Source organism: Ranitomeya variabilis, chromosome 5 (assembly GCF_051348905.1).
Source record: "Ranitomeya variabilis isolate aRanVar5 chromosome 5, aRanVar5.hap1, whole genome shotgun sequence".
NCBI lineage: Eukaryota > Metazoa > Chordata > Amphibia > Anura > Dendrobatidae > Ranitomeya > Ranitomeya variabilis.
The window spans coordinates 583,174,239-583,198,029 of record NC_135236.1 but is presented as its reverse complement, the minus strand read 5'-3'; the positions used below and the strand labels follow the sequence as shown (position 1 = coordinate 583,198,029).

At 44.4% G+C, this 23,791-nt stretch overlaps 1 protein-coding gene across 1 annotated transcript in view; it reads right to left on the bottom strand.

The window, feature by feature from the left end:
* Positions 1-23,791, bottom strand: part of LCP2 (lymphocyte cytosolic protein 2) — a 1,300,494-nt gene that overhangs the window by 130,086 nt on the left and 1,146,617 nt on the right. Inside the window, exon 20 of the mRNA XM_077265986.1 lies at positions 13,908-14,057. Coding sequence (XP_077122101.1) covers positions 13,908-14,057 — 150 coding nt within the window. The remainder of the gene's footprint in view (positions 1-13,907; positions 14,058-23,791) is intronic.

Below are 23,791 nucleotides of genomic sequence, written 5' to 3'. Positions count from 1 at the left end.
TTTCGTAAATGGTCTGTGCTTACTCAGTGGAATGAGTGCGCCTTAGCGGCAAATTTCAGAGAGGGTCTTTCTGATGCCATTAAAGATGTTATGGTCGGGTTCCCTGCGCCTACAGGTCTGAAAGAGTCCATGACAATGGCAATTCAGATTGATCGGGGTTTGCGGGAGCGCAAACCTGTGCACCATTTGGCGGTATCTTCTGAAGAGACGCCAGAGAAAATGCAATGTGACAGAGTTATGTCCAGAAGCGAGCGGCAGAATTATAGGCGTAAAAATGGGTTATGCTTCTATTGTGGTGATTCTGCTCATGTTATATCGGCATGCTCTAAACGTACTAGGAAGGTTGACAAGTCCATTTCAATTGGCACTTTACAGTCCAAATTTATTTTGTCTGTAACCTTGATTTGTTCATTATCAGTTATTACCGTGGATGCCTATGTGGACTCTGGCGCCGCTCTGAGTCTTATGGACTGGTCCTTTGCCAGGCGCTGTGGGTTTGATTTAGAGCCTCTGGAAGTCCCTATACCTCTGAAGGGTATTGATTCTACACCTTTGGCTTGTAATAAACCACAGTTCTGGACGCAAGTGACTATGCGTATGACTCCAGACCATCAGGAGGTGATTCGCTTCCTTGTGTTATACAATTTACATGATGTTTTGGTGCTTGGATTACCATGGTTACAGTCTCATAACCCAGTCCTTGACTGGAAAGCTATGTCTGTGTTAAGCTGGGGATGTCGGGGGGCTCATGGGGACACTCCTATGGTGTCCATTTCGTCATCTATTCCATCTGAGATTCCGGCATTTTTGTCTGATTATCGTGATATTTTTGAAGAGCCTAAGATTGGTTCACTCCCTCCCCACAGGGATTGTGATTGCGCCATAGATCTGATTCCTGGCAGTAAATTTCCAAAGGGTCGTTTGTTTAACCTATCTGTACCTGAACATGCTGCTATGCACGAGTATATTAAGGAGTCCCTGGAAAGGGGACATATTCGTCCTTCTTCATCACCTTTAGGAGCCGGTTTTTTCTTTGTCTCTTAAAAGGATGGCTCTCTGAGGCCTTGTATTGATTATCGACTCCTGAATAAAATTACAGTCAAATATCAGTATCCATTGCCTTTGCTGACTGATTTGTTTGCTCGCATAAGGGGGGCTAAGTGGTTCTCTAAGATTGATCTTCGTGGGGCGTATAATTTGGTGCAAATTAAGCAGGGGGATGAGTGGAAAACCGCATTTAATACGCCTGAGGGCCATTTTGAGTATTTAGTAATGCCTTTCGGCCTTTCTAATGCTCCTTCGGTCTTTCAGTCCTTAATGCATGATATTTTCCGTGAATATTTGGATAAATTTTTGATTGTTTACTTGGATGATATTTTGATTTTTTCTGATGACTGGGAGTCTCATGTTCAGCAGGTCAGGAGGGTTTTTCAGGTTTTGCGGGAGAATTCTTTGTGTGTAAAGGGTTCAAAGTGTGTTTTTGGGGTTCAAAAAATTTCCTTTTTGGGGTACATTTTTTCCCCTTCTTCTATTGAGATGGACCCTGTCAAGGTTCGGGCTATTTACGACTGGACGCAGCCTACTTCTCTGAAGAGTCTCCAGAAATTCTTGGGCTTTGCTAATTTTTATCGTCGATTTATAGCTGGTTTTTCTGGCGTTGCTAAACCTCTGACGGATTTGACTAAAAAGGGTGCTGATGTTGCCAATTGGTCCCCTGCTGCCGTGGAGGCCTTTCAGGAGCTTAAGCGCCGCTTTTTGTCTGCCCCTGTGTTGCGCCAGCCTGATGTTTCTCTTCCCTTTCAGGTTGAGGTCGATGCTTCCGAGATCGGAGCGGGGGCGGTTTTGTCGCAGAAAAGTTCCGACTGCTCGGTGATGAGACCTTGTGCGTTCTTTTCGCGAAAATTTTCGGCCGCCGAGCGAAACTATGATGTTGGTAATCGGGAGCTTTTGGCCATGAAGTGGGCATTTGAGGAGTGGCGTCATTGGCTTGAGGGTGCCAGACATCAGGTGGTAGTTTTGACTGATCAGAAGAATTTTATTTATTTGGAGTCTGCCAGGCGCCTGAATCCTAGACAGGCACGTTGGTCGTTGTTCTTTTCCCGGTTTAATTTTGTGGTCTCGTACTTACCGGGTTCTAGGAATGTGAAGGCAGATGCTCTTTCTAGGAGTTTTGAGCCTGACTCTCCTGGGAATTCTGAACCTGCTGGTGTCCTTAAGGATGGAGTGGTTTTGTCTGCTGTCTCTCCAGATTTGCGACGTGCTTTGCAAGAATTTCAGGCGGATAGACCTGATCGTTGTCCGTCTGGTAGACTGTTTGTTCCTGACGAGTGGACCACTAGAGTCATCTCGGAAGTTCATTCTTCTACTCTGGCAGGTCATCCGGGAATTTTTGGCACCAGAGATTTGGTGGCTAGATCCTTCTGGTGGCCTTCCTTGTCTCGAGATGTGCGTGTTTTTGTGCAGTCTTGCGATGTGTGTGCTCGGGCCAAGCCTTGTTGTTCTAGGGCTAGTGGGTTGTTGTTGCCCTTGCCTATTCCGAAGAGGCCTTGGACGCACATCTCTATGGACTTTATCTCAGACCTCCCTGTTTCTCAGAAGATGTCTGTCATCTGGGTGGTGTGTGACCGTTTTTCTAAAATGGTTCATTTGGTGCCATTGCCTAAGTTGCCTTCCTCATCTGAGTTGGTCCCTCTGTTTTTTCAAAATGTGGTTCGCTTGCATGGTATTCCGGAAAACATCGTTTCTGACAGGGGTACCCAGTTCGTGTCTAGATTTTGGCGGGCAGTCTGTGCCAGGTTGGGCATTGATTTGTCTTTTTCGTCTGCATTCCATCTTCAGACCAATGGCCAGACGGAACGAACTAATCAAACTTTGGAGACTTATTTGAGGTGTTTTGTGTCTGCGGATCAGGATGATTGGGTTGCCTTTCTGCCGTTGGCGGAGTTTGCTCTTAATAATCGGGCTAGTTCTGCCACTTTGGTTTCTCCTTTCTTTTGCAATTCAGGGTTTCATCCGCGTTTTTCATCTGGTCAGGTTGAATCTTCGGATTGTCCTGGAGTGGATGCGGTAGTGGATCGGTTGCATCAGATTTGGGGACAAGTGGTGGATAATTTGGAATTGTCCCAGGAGAGGACTCAGCAGTTTGCTAACCGCCGTCGTCGTGTTGGCCCCCACCTTCGTGTTGGGGACTTGGTGTGGTTGTCTTCCCGTTTTGTCCCTATGAGGGTTTCTTCTCCTAAATTTAAGCCTCGGTTCATCAGTCCTTATAGGATTTTGGAGATTCTTAACCCTGTTTCCTTTCGTTTGGACCTCCCGCCATCTTTCGCTATCCATAATGTGTTCCATCGGTCGTTGTTGCGGAGATATGAGGTACCGGTGGTTCCTTCTACTGAACCTCCTGCTCCTGTGCTGGTGGAGGGTGAATTGGAGTATGTGGTAGAAAAGATCTTGGACTCCCGTATTTCCAGACGGAGACTTCAATATCTGGTTAAATGGAAGGGCTATGGTCAGGAAGATAATTCTTGGGTAACTGCCTCTGATGTTCATGCCTCGGATTTGGTTCGTGCCTTTCATAGGGCTCATCCAGATCGCCCTGGCGGTTCTTGTGAGGGTTCGGTGCCCCCTCCTTAAGGGGAGGGTACTGTTGTGTATCCGCTTTTTGGGCTCCCCTGGTGGTTGCTGGTGGTACTGGTGACTTGTTTGCACTTTGCTGCTTCTGTTCACCTGCTTCCATCAGCGTTTGGGAGTTTCCTATTTAGCCTTGCTCTCCAGTCATTTCCTTGCCGGTCATCATTGTAACCAGAGCCTTCGGTTGCATGTTCCTGCTACTAGTCTGCTGATCAGCTAAGTGGACTTTGTCCTTTTGTTTTGTACCTTTTGTCCAGTTTGCAGTTTTTGTAATTCTCTGTAGCTGGAAGCTCTTGCGGGCTGAAATTGCCACTCCTGTGTCATGAGTTGACACAGGAGTCTTAAAGTAATTTCAGGATGGTTTTTGAAAGGGTTTTCAGTTGACCGTGAAGTCCTCTTTTGTATCCTTCTGCTATCTAGTAAGTGGACCTCTCTTTGCTAAATCTACTTTCATACTGTGTATGTCTTTTCCTCTTAATTCACCGTTATTACATGTGGGGGGCTGCTATCATCTTTTGGGGTATTTCCCTAGAGGTAAGCCAGGTCTGTTTCTTCCTCTACCAGGCATATTTAGTCCTCCGGCTGGCGCGTGGCATATAGGAAGCCGTAGGTATGCTCCCTGGCTACTATTAGTTGTGTGGTAGATTTAGCTCACGGTCAACTCGAGTTTCCATCACCCGAGAGCTCGTTCGTTATTTATATGTTTCTTACGTTCCCTTGCCATTGGGAACCATGACACACAGGCAGGCAGTAGGATGGCAGACATGGAGTTGTCAGGTGTGCAGTGGTCCAAGATACAAGACATGTGTCAAGTCCTTCAGTGTTTTGAGGAATGCACACGGCTGGTTAGTGCAGACAACGCCGTAATAAGCATGAGCATCCCCCTAATGCGTCTGCTGATGCAAAGTTTGACGCACATAAAGGAGCAGGCGTCTGCACCAGAGGAAGAGGAAAGCCTTGATGACAGTCAGCCATTGTCTGGTCAGGGCAGTGTACAGGACGAGGTAGCGGGCGAAGAGGAGGTGGAGGACGAGGAGGATGATGGGGATGAGTATATTTTTAATGCGGAAGCTTTCCCGGGGGCACTGGAAATTGGTTGCGTGGCAAGGCCGGGTTCTGGTTTTTTGAGGGACACAAGTGACGTAGATTTGCCTGAAACTGCCCCTCAACCAATCACAACCGGAGATTTGACAACTGGAACTTTGGCCCACATGGCGGATTATGCCTTACGTATCCTAAAAAGGGACACACGCATTACGAAAATGATGAACGATGACGATTACTGGTTGGCCTGCCTCCTTGATCCACGCTATAAAGGCAAATTGCAAAATATTATGCCACATGAGAACTTGGAACTAATATTAGCAACGAAACAATCAACTCTTGTTGACCGTTTGCTTCAGGCATTCCCAGCACACAGCGCACGTGATCGTTCTCACACGAGCTCCAGGGGGCAGCAGACTAGGAGTGTTAGGGGTGCACACATCAGAAGTGGCGTTGGACAGAGTGGTTTTCTGACCAGGTTGTGGAGTGATTTTGCTCTGACCGCAGACAGGACAGGTACTGCTGCATCAATTGAAAGTGACAGGAGACAACATTTGTCCAGTATGGTTACTAACTATTTTTCATCCCTTATCGATGTTCTCCCTCAACCGTCATTCTCATTTGATTACTGGGCATCAAAATTAGACACCTGGCCAGAATTGGCAGAATATGCATTGCAGGAGCTTGCTTGCCCGGCAGCAAGTGTCCTACCAGAAAGAGTATTCAGTGCTGCAGGTTCAATATTAACCGAAAAAAGGACTCGTCTGGCTACCCAAAATGTTGACGATCTAACATTCATTAAAATGAACCACAACTGGATGTCGAAATCTTTTGCCCCACCTTGCCCGGCCGACAACTAGCTTTCCTAAGAAAAGCTCTTACCTGTGGACAACTGTGAATTACTTTTCTAATGTCTAATTTTCTGCAGCTGATTGTCCAGCCTACGACATGTTTACACCTCACTAAATGGCCAAACTCCCCACACGGGGCCTTGGTATCGCGACTTGGCGCAAGCACCCGTGAGACTGCTGTTTGTCTGAAGAGGTGGGTGTGCTCGCTTTTGGTCGACGGCATTGCTACTGGGTCCCTCATAGTACAATAAAGTGTCTCTGGCGGTGGTGGTGCGCACCCAACGTCAGACACACTGTTGTAACATGAGGGGCCCTGGGCCTGTACCGCCGGCCACAAGAGAGTTCACCCACCCCCAGGTCAAACATTGCTCTACCACTTCCACAGTTATCTCTCACACTTCCACCAATGTTTAGTCTATGCGCTGACATTCTTCCATACCTGCCACTGACAATACCATTGTGTTAACATGTATGATGGTACTTAACATAGTCAGGGGCAGTGTCCTCTATTTACCACAGTAAATACTTTGCGCTAAATTATTAGGTCTGAAACAACGCAGAGGATCCCACCCCTGAACCTAATGATTGCACCCTTTAGTGTTTTTGTTTTGTTTTAATGCGAGACATTCACATTTATTTGTTGTTTTGGACTACTAACTGGCAGACACTCATTACAATCGGCCTCCACTAACCAGACCACTGCTGCCCGTGTACCCCTGGAACCAATTATAAAGTGCCTACAGCCAGCTCATTTTATTATGTTAGGCCTTCGAAGCCTGTCTGCGGTCCCTCCTTCCACTAGGCCTCCACTGACCAGACCACTGCTGCCCGTGTACCCCTGGAACCAATTATAAAGTGCCTACAGCCAGCCCATTTTATTATGTTAGGCCTTGGAAGCCTGTCTGCGGTCCCTCCTTCCACTAGGCCTCCACTGACCAGACCACTGCTGCCCGTGTACCCCTGGAACCAATTATAAAGTGCCTACAGCCAGCCCATTTTATTATGTTAGGCCTTCGAAGCCTGTCTGCGGTCCCTCCTTCCACTAGGCCTCCACTGACCAGACCACTGCTGCCCGTGTACCCCTGGAACCAATTATAAAGTGCCTACAGCCAGCTCATTTTTTTATGTTAGGCCTTCGAATACTGTCTGCGGTCCCTCCTTCCACTAGGCCTCCACTGACCAGACCACTGCTGCCCGTGTACCCCTGGAACCAATTATAAAGTGCCTACAGCCAGCCCATTTTATTATGTTAGGCCTTCGAAGCCTGTCTGCGGTCCCTCCTTCCACTAGGCCTCCACTGACCAGACCACTGCTGCCCGTGTACCCCTGGAACCAATTATAAAGTGCCTACAGCCAGCTCATTTTTTTATGTTAGGCCTTCGAATACTGTGTGCGGTCCCTCCTTCCACTAGGCCTCCACTGACCAGACCACTGCTGCCCGTGTACCCCTGGAACCAATTATAAAGTGCCTACAGCCAGCTCATTTTATTATGTTAGGCCTTCGAAGCCTGTCTGCGGTCCCTCCTTCCACTAGGCCTCCACTGACCAGACCACTGCTGCCCGTGTACCCCTGGAACCAATTATAAAGTGCCTACAGCCAGGCCATTTTATTATGTTAGGCCTTCGAAGCCTGTCTGCGGTCCCTCCTTCCACTAGGCCTCCACTGACCAGACCACTGCTGCCCGTGTACCCCTGGAACCAATTATAAAGTGCCTACAGCCAGCCCATTTTATTATGTTAGGCCTTCGAAGCCTGTCTGCGGTCCCTCCTTCCACTAGGCCTCCACTGACCAGACCACTGCTGCCCGTGTACCCCTGGAACCAATTATAAAGTGCCTACAGCCAGCCCATTTTATTATGTTAGGCCTTGGAAGCCTGTCTGCGGTCCCTCCTTCCACTAGGCCTCCACTGACCTGACCACTGCTGCCCGTTTACCCCTGGAACCAATTATAAAGTGCCTACAGCCAGCCCATTATATTGTGTTAGGCCTTCGAAGCCTGTCTGCGGTCCCTCCTTCCACTAGGCCTCCACTGACCAGACCACTGCTGCCCGTGTACCCCTGGAACCAATTAAAAAGTGCCTACAGCCAGCTCATTTTTTTATGTTAGGCCTTCGAATACTGTCTGCGGTCCCTCCTTCCACTAGGCCTCCACTGACCAGACCACTGCTGCCCGTGTACCCCTGGAACCAATTATAAAGTGCCTACAGCCAGCTCATTTTATTATGTTAGGCCTTCGAAGCCTGTCTGCGGTCCCTCCTTCCACTAGGCCTCCACTGACCAGACCACTGCTGCCCGTGTACCCCTGGAACCAATTATAAAGTGCCTACAGCCAGCCCATTTTATTATGTTAGGCCTTGGAAGCCTGTCTGCGGTCCCTCCTTCCACTAGGCCTCCACTGACCAGACCACTGCTGCCCGTGTACCCCTGGAACCTATTTTACAGTGCATAGAGCCTATTTTTTTATTTTATTTAATATTAATGAAGCCAGGATGGACTACGATGTACCACGCTATGAGCTACCCAGTTGACAATTCTTTTGCGAGAAAAGCCATCCCACCCCTCCACCAGCATGTTAAAGACCGCATTGTCCTTGCATTCTGTCAATCTGTGAGTCCAAAGGTACACCTGACAACAGACACATGGACCTGTAGGCATGGCCACGGAAGGTTACGTGTCCTTTGTGGCTCAATGGGTTAATGTATTGGATGCATGGTCCACACAGGGGACAGCCTGCTAAGTCTGTCTGCAGTCCCTAATTCATGTTGTCCTCAACTGAATAAAGCTGAGCTTCTACCTTCTGGTTCTGATTAACTGCTGTTTTTTAAAAAAAATGGTGGTTCCGGCCTACTAAAGGTGTCTGCCCCTGCCTGGTGTTGTCCTCAACTGAATAAAGCTGTGCTTCAACCTTCTGTTCCAAACATACAACCAAAAAATGGTACAGTACAAAAATTGGCCACCAGCTACAAAAACTTTCTCCTGCAAGTAGTTAACTGAAAGGTTTTTTTCCATTGAAAACACAGATATGGCATCCGAGTGTTGTCCTGTCGCGTATTCTTTATATTATTGCCAAGAAGCTGCAACTGAATAAAGCTGTGCTTCAACCTTCTGTTCCAAATTACGATTTTTAAAAATGAAATTGGCTGTTCCGGCCTACTAAAGGTGTCTGCCCCTGCCTGGTGTTGTCCTCAACTGAATAAAGCTGTGCTTCAACCTTCTGTTCCAAATTACGATTTTTAAAAATGAAATTGGCTGTTCCGGCCTACTAAAGGTGTCTGCCCCTGCCTGGTGTTGTCCTCAACTGAATAAAGCTGAGCTTCTACCTTCTGCCTCTTATTAACTGCTGTTTTTTTAAAAAAATTGGCTGTTCCGGCCTACTAAAGGTGTCTGCCCCTGCCTGGTGTTGTCCTCAACTGAATAAAGCTGAGCTTCTACCTTCTGCCTCTTATTAACTGCTGTTTTTTTTTTTAAATTGGCTGTTCCGGCCTACTAAAGGTGTCTGCCCCTGCCTGGTGTTGTCCTCAACTGAATAAAGCTGAGCTTCAACCTTCTGTTTCAAACATACAACCAAAAAATGATACAGTACAAAAATTGGCCACCAGCTACAAAAACTTTCTCCTGCAAGTAGTTAACTGAAAGGTTTTTTTCCATTGAAAACACAGATATGGCATTAACCGAGTGTTGTCCTGTCGCGTCTTCTTTATATTATTGCCAAGAAGCTGCAACTGAATAAAGCTGTGCTTCAACCTTCTGTTCCAAACATACAACCAAAAAATGGTACAGTACAAAAATTGGCCACCAGCTACAAAAACTTTCTCCTGCAAGTAGTTAACTGAAAGGTTTTTTTCCATTGAAAACACAGATATGGCATCCACCGAGTGTTGTCCTGTCGCGTCTTCTTTATATTATTGCCAAGAAGCTGCAACTGAATAAAGCTGTGCTTCAACCTTATGGCTTTCGGCCTATAGTATCAGATATTAAACTGCATTTGGCCTTCAACTTTGGTTCCGGCCTACTAACGGTGTCTGCCCCTGCCTGGTGTTGTCCTCAACTGAATAAAGCTGAGCTTCCACCTTCTGGCTCTGATTAACTGCTGTTTTTTAAAAAAAATGGCTGTTCCGGCCTACTAAAGGTGTCTGCCCCTGCCTGGTGTTGTCCTCAACTGAATAAAGCTGAGCTTCAACCTTCTGCTCCAAATTACGATTTTTAAAAATGAAATTGGCTGTTCCGGCCTACTAAAGGTGTCTGCCCCTGCCTGGTGTTGTCCTCAACTGAATAAAGCTGTGCTTCAACCTTCTGTTCCAAATTACGATTTTTAAAAATGAAATTGGCTGTTCCGGCCTACTAAAGGTGTCTGCCCCTGCCTGGTGTTGTCCTCAACTGAATAAAGCTGAGCTTCTACCTTCTGCCTCTTATTAACTGCTGTTTTTTTAAAAAATTGGCTGTTCCGGCCTACTAAAGGTGTCTGCCCCTGCCTGGTGTTGTCCTCAACTGAATAAAGCTGTGCTTCAACCTTCTGTTCCAAACATACAACCAAAAAATGGTACAGTACAAAAATTGGCCACCAGCTACAAAAACTTTCTCCTGCAAGTAGTTAACTGAAAGGTTTTTTTCCATTGAAAACACAGATATGGCATCCACCGAGTGTTGTCCTGTCGCGTCTTCTTTATATTATTGCCAAGAAGCTGCAACTGAATAAAGCTGTGCTTCAACCTTCTGTTCCAAATTAAGATTTTTAAAAATGAAATTGGCTGTTCCGGCCTACTAAAGGTGTCTGCCCCTGCCTGGTGTTGTCCTCAACTGAATAAAGCGGAGCTTCTACCTTCTGGCTCTTATTAACTGCTGTTTTTTAAAAAATTGGCTGTTACGGCCTACTAACGGTGTCTGCCCCTCCCTGGTGTTGTCCTCAACTGAACAAAGCTGAGCTTCCACATTCTGGCTTTCGGCCTATACTATCAGATATTAAACGGCATTTGGCCTACTAGTGTGGTTAGGCCCTTGAAACAGTGTCTGCTGCTCTTGGGTTTGCTACTCCACTGAACAAAGCAATGCCGCCTGTTTAGTCCTGTTACCAATTTTGAACTGCATTTAGCCTACTTTATTCTTTGGCCCTTTATCTGTTTCCTCCTCATCCTGCCCATTGCCCAGCCACTGCTAGATGAGTCTGCTGGTACATTGACCTAGACCACTACATTCCCCTTGTACTCTACACAGCCAGAATCTGACCCTGCTGAAAGTAAGGTTCCCCTTCCCGCATGTTATACCACCTTACACAGGGACAAAGAGGAAGGTGCAGATGAAAGTGCAGGTTCCTTCATCAGGTGGGGGGGCATACTCGTTGGCGACGTCACTGGCACAAAGCCCCTCAGAGTACGCAAAAGTGTCGCTGCTGGTGGGAGGCGCCCCCGCCATGCAAACACACCGCCGTACTTTGAGGGGCCCTGTGCCAGTGCCAATGCGAATGAGTGGGCCCCCCCTGCTTGCTCAGGATCACAGCACTTGCAACGTTGAAATACTTACCTCTCCCTGCAACACCGCCGTGACGTATTCCGCATTTCCTGGGCCAACGAAAAACTTGAGCCAGCCCTACTCCCCCCACAACTTTTGCCAAATGACCCCCAATTTCCTATGCCCAACTATTATTATAAAGTTAATTAAGATTGACAAGCTTCAGAAAGAAGAATGGATGTTTTTGGCATTAAAATGGGCACTGTAGGTGTTTTCCTGGCCTCCACTCACTGCCGACTATGCTTCCCCATTGACTTGCATTGGGTTTCGTGTTTTGGTCGATCCCCGACTTTTAGCGATAATCGGCCGACTGCACTCGACTCGACTCTGGACAAAGTCGGGTTTCACAAAACCCAACTCGATCTTAAAAAAATGAAAGTCGCTCAACCCTACTTATCAGTACATAAAACCTTTGAAAAAATCTGTCTTAAGATATTATTGATCCAGTCTTGATGTTTCAACTTCTGTGTCTTGTTCAGTGATGGTCAGGTCTCAGCTGCCCTTGTCTTGGCCATGTGTCTTATCACTGAAAACCTTATACTTCTGGGCTCTGCAAAGAGGTTGCAAATCTTGAATATGATAACACTGGATAACAGGTTTGTAGTTGCTCTGCATTTTAGGGTATGTGCACACGTCCGGATTTCTTGCAGAAATTTCCTGAAGAAAACCGGAAATTTTCTGCAAGAAATCCGCATTTTTTTTTTGCGTTTTTTTCCCGTTTTTTTCGCGGTTTCTTAGCATTCTGCAAGCGTAATTAGCTTGCAGAATGCTAAAGTTTTCCAAGCGATCTGTAGCATCGCTTGGAAAACTGACTGACAAGTTGGTCACACTTGTCAAACATACTGTTTGACAAGTGTGACCAACTTGTTACTATAGATGCTGCTTATGCAGCATCTATAGTAAAAGATAGAATGTTTAAAAATAATAAAAAAAAAAAAAAATGGTTATACTCACCCAGACGATCTCCTCAGCGGCGTCCGTTCCTATAGATGCCGGTGTGGTTCAGGACCTGTGATGATGTCGCGGCTTGTGATTGGTCGCGTGAGTCACATGAGCGGTCACGCGACCAATCACAAGACAGTGACGTCATCACAGGTCCTGAACCACACCATCTATAGGAACCGAAGAGAGAGAATGCACCGGAGAGGTGGGAACACTTCGGGGGCCATCAGAGGGTGAGTATAGGACTATTTTTTATTTTAATTCTTTTTTTTTTACCAATTATATGGTGCCCAGTCCGTGGAGGAGAGTCTCCTCTCCTCCACCCTGGGTACCAACCGCACATAATCTGCTTACTTCCCGCATGGTGTGCACAGCCCCGTGCGGGAAGTAAGCAGATCAATGCACTCCTAGGTGTGCGGAATCCCCGCAATTCCGCATTTTTAATGAACATGTTGCTTTTTTTTCCGCGATGCGATTTTTTCGTGGAAAAAATCGCAACATTTGCACAAAAAATGCGGAATACCCTGTAAATAATAGGAGGCATATGTAAGCGTTTTTTTTGCGTTTTTATCACGTTTTTATAGCGAAAAAACACGAAAAAAACGCGAAAAATCCTGAACGTGTGCACATGCCCTTAGTCTTCTCAAATCTTTGGCAGTTAATGTGCCCCATGTTTTCTCAAAATATTTTTTGCAACTATCCATGGTTCTGTGATCGCACCACATAATATTAGCAATTTCAAGAATTCTGCATCCCTCTGTATTGTTTTTTGACTTTTCAGTCAGTTAAATCTCTTTTTTTTGGCCCATTTTGCCTGAGAAATATATGTTGTCTAATAATTATGCACATCTTGATAAAAGGTGTTGACATACTTAGGCCACACCCTCCTTCATTACACAGATACACATCCCCTGATCTACTTCATCCAACAAGCATTCAGGTTTATACAGCTTGTAGCTGGAATATATGCATAAAAATGATGATATTGTCAAAATACTCTGTTGCCTAATAGTTGTAGGTCAATGAATTCCTAAAGGCCTCCATATATATTACACTAAAGTCAATGCTGGCAGGATTGTCAGACAGTCTAATGTGTTTGTCCTTCTGACAAACCTGCCACCTAATGCATACTGCTCAACTAGGCAGCATGTTTCAGGCACTGGCTGTATGACCTTAGCCGCAAATGTTTTACTCTGAAATGCTGTAATATTTCAGAGAAAAACAAACTTTTTATAGGGACCAAATAGCGTTGGAGACTAGTCTGCCACGTGGCTCAATCCTCGGAGGCCTTTCCCCGTCCGCTAACTCGGATTGTCAGGTCTCTGCCTACATGCACATATAGGCAGAGATCTGTCAATCGCTGTCAAAGGGTGGGGGAAGCCTCCGGGGATCATGCCACTAGTCTTCCGCAATATTGGGTCCCCTGACGCTATTAAAAGTATGTTTTTTTTCACAAACACTGCGGCGTTTCAGAGACAAACATACATGGCTGACATTGTGCAGCCCGTACCTGAAACATGCTGCCCACGGATTGGACAGTATGTATTAGGTATTAAGTTCTCTTTTATGAGATATTTTCCCCATGTACTGTAAATATATCTTGTTGTAACACCTTTTAAATGCTTTGCTCCTAAGTCAGACATTCACTTGTAAATTTGCCTGATGAAAGACCCTCTGTGCTCCAAAAAGTTAAGAAAAATATATTTTTTTCTAGTTAACCAATAAACAGATCTCTCCTGAAATACTTTAGCCTTATTGACTTAAAATTTTATATATATATATATATATATATATATATATATATATATATATATATATATATATATATATATATATTTAAATATTGTACCAGTAGTAATTTGTTCATATAATGAAAAGTTATTATTTTCTTCAATTTGGCAATTTTGCTTCGTATAAAATGAATATAGTGTACTATACCTCATGCCCGCCAGATCCTAATAAGTATACTTCATTATTCTTGTCATAGCGAATCCGTACATTATAGACTTTATTTTTATACAACACCATGAGGACATACGGTTGGGACAAAGTTGATTGAGAGCAATTTCTCACTAGGTATGTACCATCCTGTGACACATAAAACAATGTTTCAATATTGTACATATAGAGCTATAGACAATACATTATTTAGCACACAATCCTTAAGTCCTGATTCATTTCATTCATTCATTTTGATTTACATTTTCTACCAAACTTCAGGCTGCATTGCTGTTATTTACATCAAAGTATCGGACAATGTTTGATCAATTTGTCAGATGTTAAGATAATACATTTCTGTCTAGAATATAATAGTATAAGAAAGAAAATATAAAATTTACCACGGCATATTAAAATTGTGAGCAACATTGAAAAAAATTGCTTTTCCATCACAGACATTGAGGCACATCTATCAATGATATTTAATTCTTATGCCTCATTTAGGCATTATTTATTGTTTTTCGCAGTCGTGTTTTATCCATGGTTTTCAAGGATAGAACCTGCACTCATTATAATCTATGGAGCTGTTCACATTTTTTTGTGTATCATGTGTTAGCATAACAAAATCACATAGATATGTCTGTTTTTGATCCAAAGACAAATATCAAAATTACCAAAACAAGTCGAGGGGTCAGTGTGTCTGTGAGGTAATATACACTGCTCCAAAAAATAAAGGGAACACTTAAACAACAATATAACTCCAAGTAAATCAAACTTCTGTGAAATCAAACTGTCCACTTAGGAAGCAACACTGTTTGACAATCAATTTCACATGCTGTTGTGCAAATGGAATAGACAACAAAATAAAAATTATTGCCAATTATTAAGACACACTCAATAAAGGAGTGGTTCTACAGCTGGGGACAACAAACCACATCTCAGTACCAATGCTTTCTGGCTGATGTTTTGGTCACTTTTGAATGCTGGTTGTGCTTTCACACTCGTGGTAGCACGAGACAGACTCTACAACCCACACAAGTGGCTCAGGTAGTGCAGCTCATCCAGGATGGCACATCAATGCGAGCTGTGGCAAGAAGCTTTGCTGTGTCTGTCAGCGTAGTGTCCAGAGGCTGGAGGCCCTACCAGGAGACAGGCCAGTACACCAGGAGACGTGGAGGGGGACGTAGGAGGACAACAACCCAGAAGCAGGATCGCTACCTCAGCCTTTGTGCATGGAGGAACAGATCAGATCATGAGTAAGACTCCATAGTTGAAACGCGTTGATCGTCCTTACTGGTGTGCCAGGTGTTCGCTATGTAAAGATTTTTTTGAAGAACGCTATATTGTTTTAGTTGTCCAATAAAGTCTCACAAAGTTTGAACTGCCTCCGCCTTCAGCTGGATCATTTTTCTTCTTGTCTCCAGTACCTTAGGGTACACCCACATATTTAAAGTTTATAATTGGACTGTCCACAAAAACCAGAGAGGCCTCACTAAGACGCTAATTGGGCAACTGATCAGAAAAGGTGAAAGTAGAGCCCAATGTAGCAACAGCATGCTGGTGGTCAAGAACAAGGACAAGAAGAATGTCCTTTTCTTGACCACCATACATGGTGATGACAGTACCCCTACCACTGTACGGGGTACCTCTACATAGGTCACCAGGCCAGACTGTGTTCTGGGATACAACAAGATCATGGGGGAGTTTCTCTCTCAATTCCGCCAGCCATACAGTGCCATGAGAAAAGTCAAGGTGTGGTACAAGAAGCTGACCATGCACACTGTACTGATGGCAATATATAATGCTTATGTGCCATCATGATGAGCAGGCCAGACCTTCAGCTTCTGGAAGCAGTGATCAAAGCCCTAGTCTTTGGAAGTCAGGAAAGAGCGGGTCCCAGTACTTCCAGAACTGAAGGCCAACATTTCCCAGTGAGGTCGCTCAAACAACAAAGAAAGGAAGGTTGTCAAAGAGGTGCCTAGAGTGTTACAGAAGTGGTATACTCAAGGACACCACTTATCAATGTGACACCTGCCCTGACAAACCTGGCCTGTGCATAAAAGAATGCTTAAAACTGTACCATACATCCATGAACTACTAAACTAATTTCTGACTTGCACAACTCACCTTTGCCAACCTGATGCACTCTACACAACTCAAGTATGCCAACCTTATGTACACTACACAACTCATGTATGCCAACCTCATGCACTATTCAGAACTGATATATGTCATCCTGATGCACACTGCAAAACTCACGTAAGCTAACCTTACGCACTCTACACTACTCATGTATGTCACCCAACAGTACTCACATACCAATCTGATGCACTTTGCATAACTCATGTTTGCCAACCTGATGCACTTTACACAACTCATAGATGCCAACCTCATGCACTCTTTAGAACTGACGTATTCCAACCTGATGCACTCTACAGAACTCTCATATGGCAACCTGATGCACTCTACACAACTCACTTATGACAATTTGATGCACTCAACAGAACTGACGTATGCCAACCTGATGCAATCGACACAACTCACATACGCCATTCTCATGTACACTACATAACTCACATACAGTAAGTCAACCTAATGTACTCTACACAACTCATATGTCAATCTGATGCGCTATACACTACTCACATATGTCACTCTGCTGCACTCTACACAACTCATGTTTGCCAACCTGATGCACACTACAAAACTAATTTATTCCAAACCGATGCATGTGAAAGAACTGACGTTTGCCAACCTTATGCACTCTACACAACTCATGTATGCCAACTTCATGCACTCTACAATACTCAGGTATGCCAACCTGATGAACAAGACTACTTACATATGCCAACCTGATGCACTCTACACAACTCACGCATGACAACCTGATGCTCTCTACATTACTCACGTACGCAAATGTGATACACTCTACCCAACACATGTATGCCAATCTAATGCACACTACACAACTGACGTATGCCAACCTGATGCACTCTACACTACTCACATATGCCAACCTGATGCACTCTACATTACAAATGTATGATAACATGATTTACTCTACATTACTCACATATGCCAATCTGATGCACTGTACACAACTTACGTACGCCACTACATTATAAAATTCACATACCAGGAAACAGTAGATCAATTCCAATATAGGTGTAATAATTATAGGGGATAACTCAGGAGACTCTTTGCGTGGAACAAGACAACTACAGGACACAGTTTTATAAGTGGTAAAGTCTATATTATCACACGGTGATTCAAACAGGTGCAGAGAGAAACTCAAGTCCACAACACTTGGTGCAAATATCAAATGCAGCTCAGCAGTCTATAGGAAACTTTAGAGGAAAATGCAATCACGCAGAAAGTCTATGAAGCACAATTATTCTCGAGGATACTTGACACGAATAAATCCTTGTCTTAGTCCAAACACAGATAGATAAGCTTATAAGGCAGTTCAAATAATATCTTAGCTCAACCAGGGAGGCCTGGTTAATAGTCTCAGGTTTTTGCAGAGCAGCAAACCAGCTTACATGTCCAGCAAATGCAGATGGAAGTAAATACGAGCAGCAGATGAAGGAGGATTACTGGAACTGGTGTATGCAGCAGGAACTCAGAGCAGAGTAGCAGGATCACCACACAGGTTCACAGGAGCAGGTATATAGCCAGGGAGTAATCAGAAGTCAGGAGCTGGATGCAAGGCAGAATACTCTAGCACAGACTGAAGGCTGGGGTGGAGTTTTATAGCAGGAAGACACAGTGCACATGAGACCAAAGACGCCATCTTGGAAAAGGGCAGTAATGCACAAAAGGTAAAAAAATGTTCAGAGTCCTGACATTACTCCCTCCTTAGAAGCGGCCTCAGGACGATCCTGGACCTGGTTTCTCAGGGAATCTCTGATGAAAACGAGAAATCTTCTGTTGGGCATTGATGTTTTCCACAGGTTCCCAAGAGTCTTCCTCAGGGGGATATCCCTCCCATCTTATAAGATATTTGAGCCGATTCCTGCGAATCCTGGAATCAATAAGTTCCTCCACCACAAATTGTTCTTGCCCATCAATCACCACAGGCTGCGGAGGTGTCACAACACATCCCAGGAAGGTATTAGGAGATACAGGCTTTAGTAAACATACATGAAAAACTGGGTGTACCTTCATAGTCCTAGGCAGCTTCAGCCGGCAGGCCACAGAGCTCACAATACCGTTGATCTTGAAAGGACCAATGTATTTGTCCAAGTTTTTGTGAAGGAATGTTTAACTTCAGATTCTTAGTTGCTAACCATATGGAATCTCCTACCTTGAACATGGGTGCAGGTTTACAGAATCTATCAGCCGATCTCTTATAACGTTCTTGAGCTGTGGTCAGAGATTTCTTCAGAACCTCCAGATTTTGTCTCATCGCAGTCAGACTTTCCTCCACTGCCGGAACCGGAGAATTAATTGGAGACCTAGGTAAAATACACAGATGATAACCCAGATTGGCAAAGAAAGGTGTAAATTTAGTGGAGGCGCTCTGAGAATTATTATATAAAAATTCGGCTAATGGCAGCAACTCCAACCAATCATCCTGGAGATGGCTGACATAGCATATTAGATATTGTTCCAGCGTCTGGTTGGTACGCTCAGTCTGACCATTTGTCTGGGGATGGTAAGCAGAAGAGAGACAGACATTAATATTGAGTGCAGAGCAAAACCCCTTCCAGAATCTTGAAGTGAACTGTACTCCACGGTCAGAGATGATCTCATCCGGAACCCCATGAAACCAAAAGACATTCTGTATAACCAAGTTCACTGTATCTTTAGGTGAGGGGAGGCCGGTGCATGGAACAAAATGAGCAGCATTAGTCAGGTGATCAACTACCACCATGATTGTATTCATGCCCCCGATGTAGGCAGCTCCACAATAAAGTCCATTGATATAGACCCCCAAGGGCGGGACGGAACAGGTAATGGTTGTAGAAGACCCGTAGGTGCCACATGAGGAGTCTTGTAACGGGCACATACCTCGCAAGAGAGAACATAGTCCTTGGTATCCTTCAGGCAAGTTGGCCACCAGAAGAATCGGCTAAGGAACCTTGTGTCTTCTGTACCCCCCTGTGACCAGCCAACTTGGAGTCATGTACCAACTTGAGGATCTGCAGACGGACGACCTCAGGGACGTAGATACGTCGATCTCTGAGCCACATGCCACCCTTAAAGACAAGATTAATATCCACAGGTGGGTTGGCCAGAAATACATCACTGTCATAGGCCTCCCTGCACTCCTTCCACAAGTCCTGATCGTGGATAACTCCGATGAAATTGGCATCAGATAGAATGGACTTGGATGGGGCTCCAGGTACGGAATCCGCAGCATGGATTCGGGATAAAGCATCAGCCTTCCCATTACGAGAACCTGGACGGTATGAGTTAACAAAGTTAAAATGATTTAAAAATAAGTTCCAACAAGCCTGACGAGGAGAAAGACATCTAGCGGATTTAAGGAGCTCTAAATTGCGATGGTCAGTTAGCACTATGATCTGTTGTGCAGCTCCTTGCAGATGATGCCTCTATTCTTTGAAAGCTGCAATAATAGCCAGCAATTCCTTGTCTCCCACGTCGTAATTCTTCTCTGCTGAAGTTAGTCTATGGAAAAAGAAAGCACAAGGATGTAGCAGACCCTTCTCTCCAGTTCTTTGGGAGAGAATAGCCCCCAAAGCATTATCAGAAGCGTCCACCTCCACAATGAATGAATGTGTTGGATCTGGGTGTATCAACAGCGGTGCTGATGTGAAACAGATCTTAAGCCGATCAAAAGCTTCTTGAGCCTGTGATGACCACTTAAAGGGCTTTTCCTTCTTTGTCAAGGAAGTAATGGGACGGACAATATCAGAAAAATTTCGAATGAAGCGTCTGTAGAAATTTGCAAAACCAATAAAACGTTGGAACTCCTTAACGTTCTTGGGTACCGGCCAGTCAAGGATAGCCTGAATCTTTCCAGATTCCATGTTCAGCCCCTGGGGAGAGATGATATAACCTAAGAACTCTATCTCAGAATGATGGAACTCGCATTTCTCCGGCTTAATATACAGATGGTTCTCTTTCAGACGTCTTAAAACAGTTTTGAGATGTTCTTCATGTTCCTGTAGAGAGTCAGAAAAGATTAGTATATCATCCAAATAGATCACCACAAACTGGTCCAACAAATCTCTGAAAATGTCATTAGCAAGGTGTTGAAACGTTGCAGGGGCGTTACAAAGCCCGAAGGGCATCACAAGAGATTCAAAGTGTCCACACCGGCATCTGAATGCTGTCTTCCAATCATCCCCTGGATGAATACGCACCAAATTATAAGCCCCACAAAGATCCAGTTTAGAGAACACCTTAGCATGGTGGACTCTTTCCAGTAATTCGGGAATCAGAGGCAAAGGGTAACTGTTTCATACGGTTACCCTAATGAGTTCCCGATAGTCAACACAGGGTCTCAGGGTCCCATACTTCTTTTTTACAAAAAAAAATAGGTGCCCCTGCTGGTGAGGAAGAAGGATGTATGAAGCCTTTGGCCAGATTTTCATCAATATACTCCTTTAAGGCTTGAAGCTCAGGTGCCGCCATAGGGTATACGTTACCAAAAGGAATAGCTGCCCCAGGAAGCAGCTCAATGGGACAGTCATAATGCCTGTGTGGAGGAAGCTGATCTGCATTCTTCTTGTCACAGATGTCAGAGAACTCTTTATATGCTGGAGGTAAAGAAAATACCTGTACATGTGGTTCCGTAGCCGTGGACTCCAGGACAGCTTCTGTTAACGCTGAGTTGCTCCTTGTTGGAAAGGTAATCTCCCTGGTCTCCCAGTTGATAATTTGGTTCTGAGAACGCAACCAAGGAAAGCCTAAAATCACAGGAAAATGAGAAGAAATTAGCAAGAAAGAAAGTTGCTCCTGATGATTAGGCTCCAACACAATTTCAAGGGGTTCGGTCTCCTGATCCACAGGCCCAGAGATTAAAGGTAACCCATCCACTGTTTCCATGGTAATTGGAGAGGCTCTTTGCTGAATTTTAATACCATGTTCCTTGGCAAATGCGATATCCATGAAATTGCCACCTGCACCAGAGTCTATCATAGCTGCACTGGAAATCCACTGTCCAGAACACAGGATCTTAATAGGGAGAGAACAGTGGGAGTTCTTTTCCTTCAGCTCTTTGGGGGGTGAAGTCATAGAAAGTGAATGAAATACAACGTTTAAAGGCAGGCTACATTCAGAGATGTCAGATTCATCATCACAGTTGTCATACTCCCCTACTGCTGCTAGTACCTTGTTAGGCCGTCTAGGACACTTAGGACAATTGATCAAGAAGTGGTCAGACTGGCCGCAGTAGAAAAGTAGACTTTCATGGAGGCGATGCTCCCGGCGCTCATTGATCTCGCGCCTCTGAACGGAATCAATTTGCATGGGCACCTCCTCCACCTCCCGAGAGGTATTACCTGCAGGCTCTTTGGAAGGAAGGGAAAAGTTAGAAATACGGTTATAAGCAGCAAATTTCTCCTGCCTACGCTCAGTAAGGCGAATGTCTATGCGCACACAATGCTGTATAAATGTCTCTAGCTCTTGGGGTGACTGAGAGCGAGCTAGTTCATCTTTTATAATACTAGACAGACCCCTTTTAAAAATAGGCAATTGTGCATAACTGTCCCAATTGGTATCTACCGCTAATCTCCTGAATTCAGTGGCATACTCAATAACAGAACGTTTAGCCTGGCGTAAAGACAACAAAGCAGATTCAGCAGTTGCACGGCGATTAGGGTCATCAAACATTAATGCCATAGTGGCCAAGAAATCATCCAAGTTATTTAACCGTGGGTTACGAGACTCAATCATCGGATTCGCCCAGGCGAGCGCTCGTGAGGTCAGTAGCATTATTACACAAAATACTTTGGATCTATCACTAAGAAAACGGTCAGCATGCACATCAAAACATAGCATACATTGATTCACAAAGCCACGCAATTTGTCGCGATAACCATTAAATCTGAATGGGGGCAACTTAGGTGAGCTAGCTGGTGGCGGTTGCCCAGAGGGTAAAGTCACTTGTGCAGCTATTTGCGTGCTTATGTCCTGAAAAGCCCGTCCATACTGGGACTCTATGCCAGCAAGTTTGTTTTCCTGGGCTGCCATGCCGTTGCTTAAGTCCTGCAAAGTTTGTCCAAACACTTGTTGATTGAGTTCAAAGCTTCCAAACTTCTTTTGCAGACCTTCCACATCTTTCTGCAGTGATCTAATTATGGAAAACACCTGCTCTAGTCTGCTTTCTGCAGTCATTGTTCCAGCAGTCTTTTTTTTTTTAGGCTAGAGTATCCTGTAATAATTATAGGGGATAACTCAGGAGACTCTTTGCGTGGAACAAGACAACTGCAGGACACAGTTTTATAAGTGGTAAAGTCTATATTATCACACAGTGATTCAAACAGGTGCAGAGAGAAACTCAAGTCCACAACACGGTGCAAATATCAAATGCAGCTCAGCAGTCTATAGGAAACTTCAGAGGAAAATGCAATCACGCAGAAAGTCTATGAAGCACAATTATTCTTGAGGATACTTGACACAAATAAATCCTTGTCTTAGTCCAAACACAGATAGATAAGCTTATAAGGCAGTTCAAATAATATCTTAGCTCAACCAGGGAGGCCTGGTTAATAGTCTCAGGTTTTTGCAGAGCAGCAAACAGCTTACATGTTCACCAAATGCAGATGGAAGTAAATATGAGCAGCAGATGAAGGAGGATTACTGGAACTGGTGTATGCAGCAGGAACTCAGAGCAGAGTAGCAGGATCACCACACAGGTTCACAGGAGCAGGTATATAGCCAGGGAGTAATCAGAGGTCAGGATGCAAGGCAGAATACTCTAGCACAGACTGAAGGCTGGGGTGGAGTTTTATAGCAGGAAGACACAGTGCACATGAGACCAAAGACGCCATCTTGGAAAAGGGCAGTAATGCACAAAAGGTAAAAAATGTTCAGAGTCCTGACAATAGGGTAACTTGGGCGGAGGTTCCACTGTTAAGGCACAACAAGGGCTCTCCAAATATGACAGACCATTCCATCAAAGTCTGCATTCCAAACATCACTACTTTCTTTCTGAGCCCTGCCGTGCGCCCAAGCACTTTTCTCGCACATATAGGGTAGCGGCATACTCAAGATAAATTGCAAAACAAATTTTGGGGTCCATTTTCTCCTACTACCCTTGTGAAAATAAAAAAAGATTGGGGCTAAAAGAACATTTTTGGGGGAAAAAAGGGTAATTTTTTTTATTTTCACTGCTCAGCGTTATACATTTCTGTCAAGCATCTGGGAGTTCAAGGTGCTCACCACACATCTAGATAAATTCCTTGGGTGGTCTAGTTTCCAATATGTGGTAACTTGTGGGGGGTTTCCACTGTTTAGATTCCTCATGGGCTCTCCAATGACGACATGGCATCCATTCTCGATTTCAGACAGTTTTTAATCTAAAAAAATCAAACGGTGTGCTCCCCTTCGGAGCCCTGTCGAGCACCAAAACAGTAGTTTTACCCCATCGTATCGTCGTATTAAGTACAAATTACCCAACAATCTTTCCTGTTCATTTTCTCTTTGTGAAAATAAAAAAATTGCGGTCTAAATAAAAAAAAAAATGTTAAAAAAAAAGTTAATTGATAATTTCTTTCCTTTCTTTCAATGTTCTTTTTATTAAGAATTTTAAGTTTAACAAACAGCTTTATAACAGAAGTAACACATAACATGGTCATCACAGCATATAGATGAAATACAAAGAGCTAGAGTAAAAGGCTCTGAAATTAAATTTTCATAAGTTTGGGTACCAATAATAAGAGGGTGATAACATTTTTCTTCTCTTATCAGAG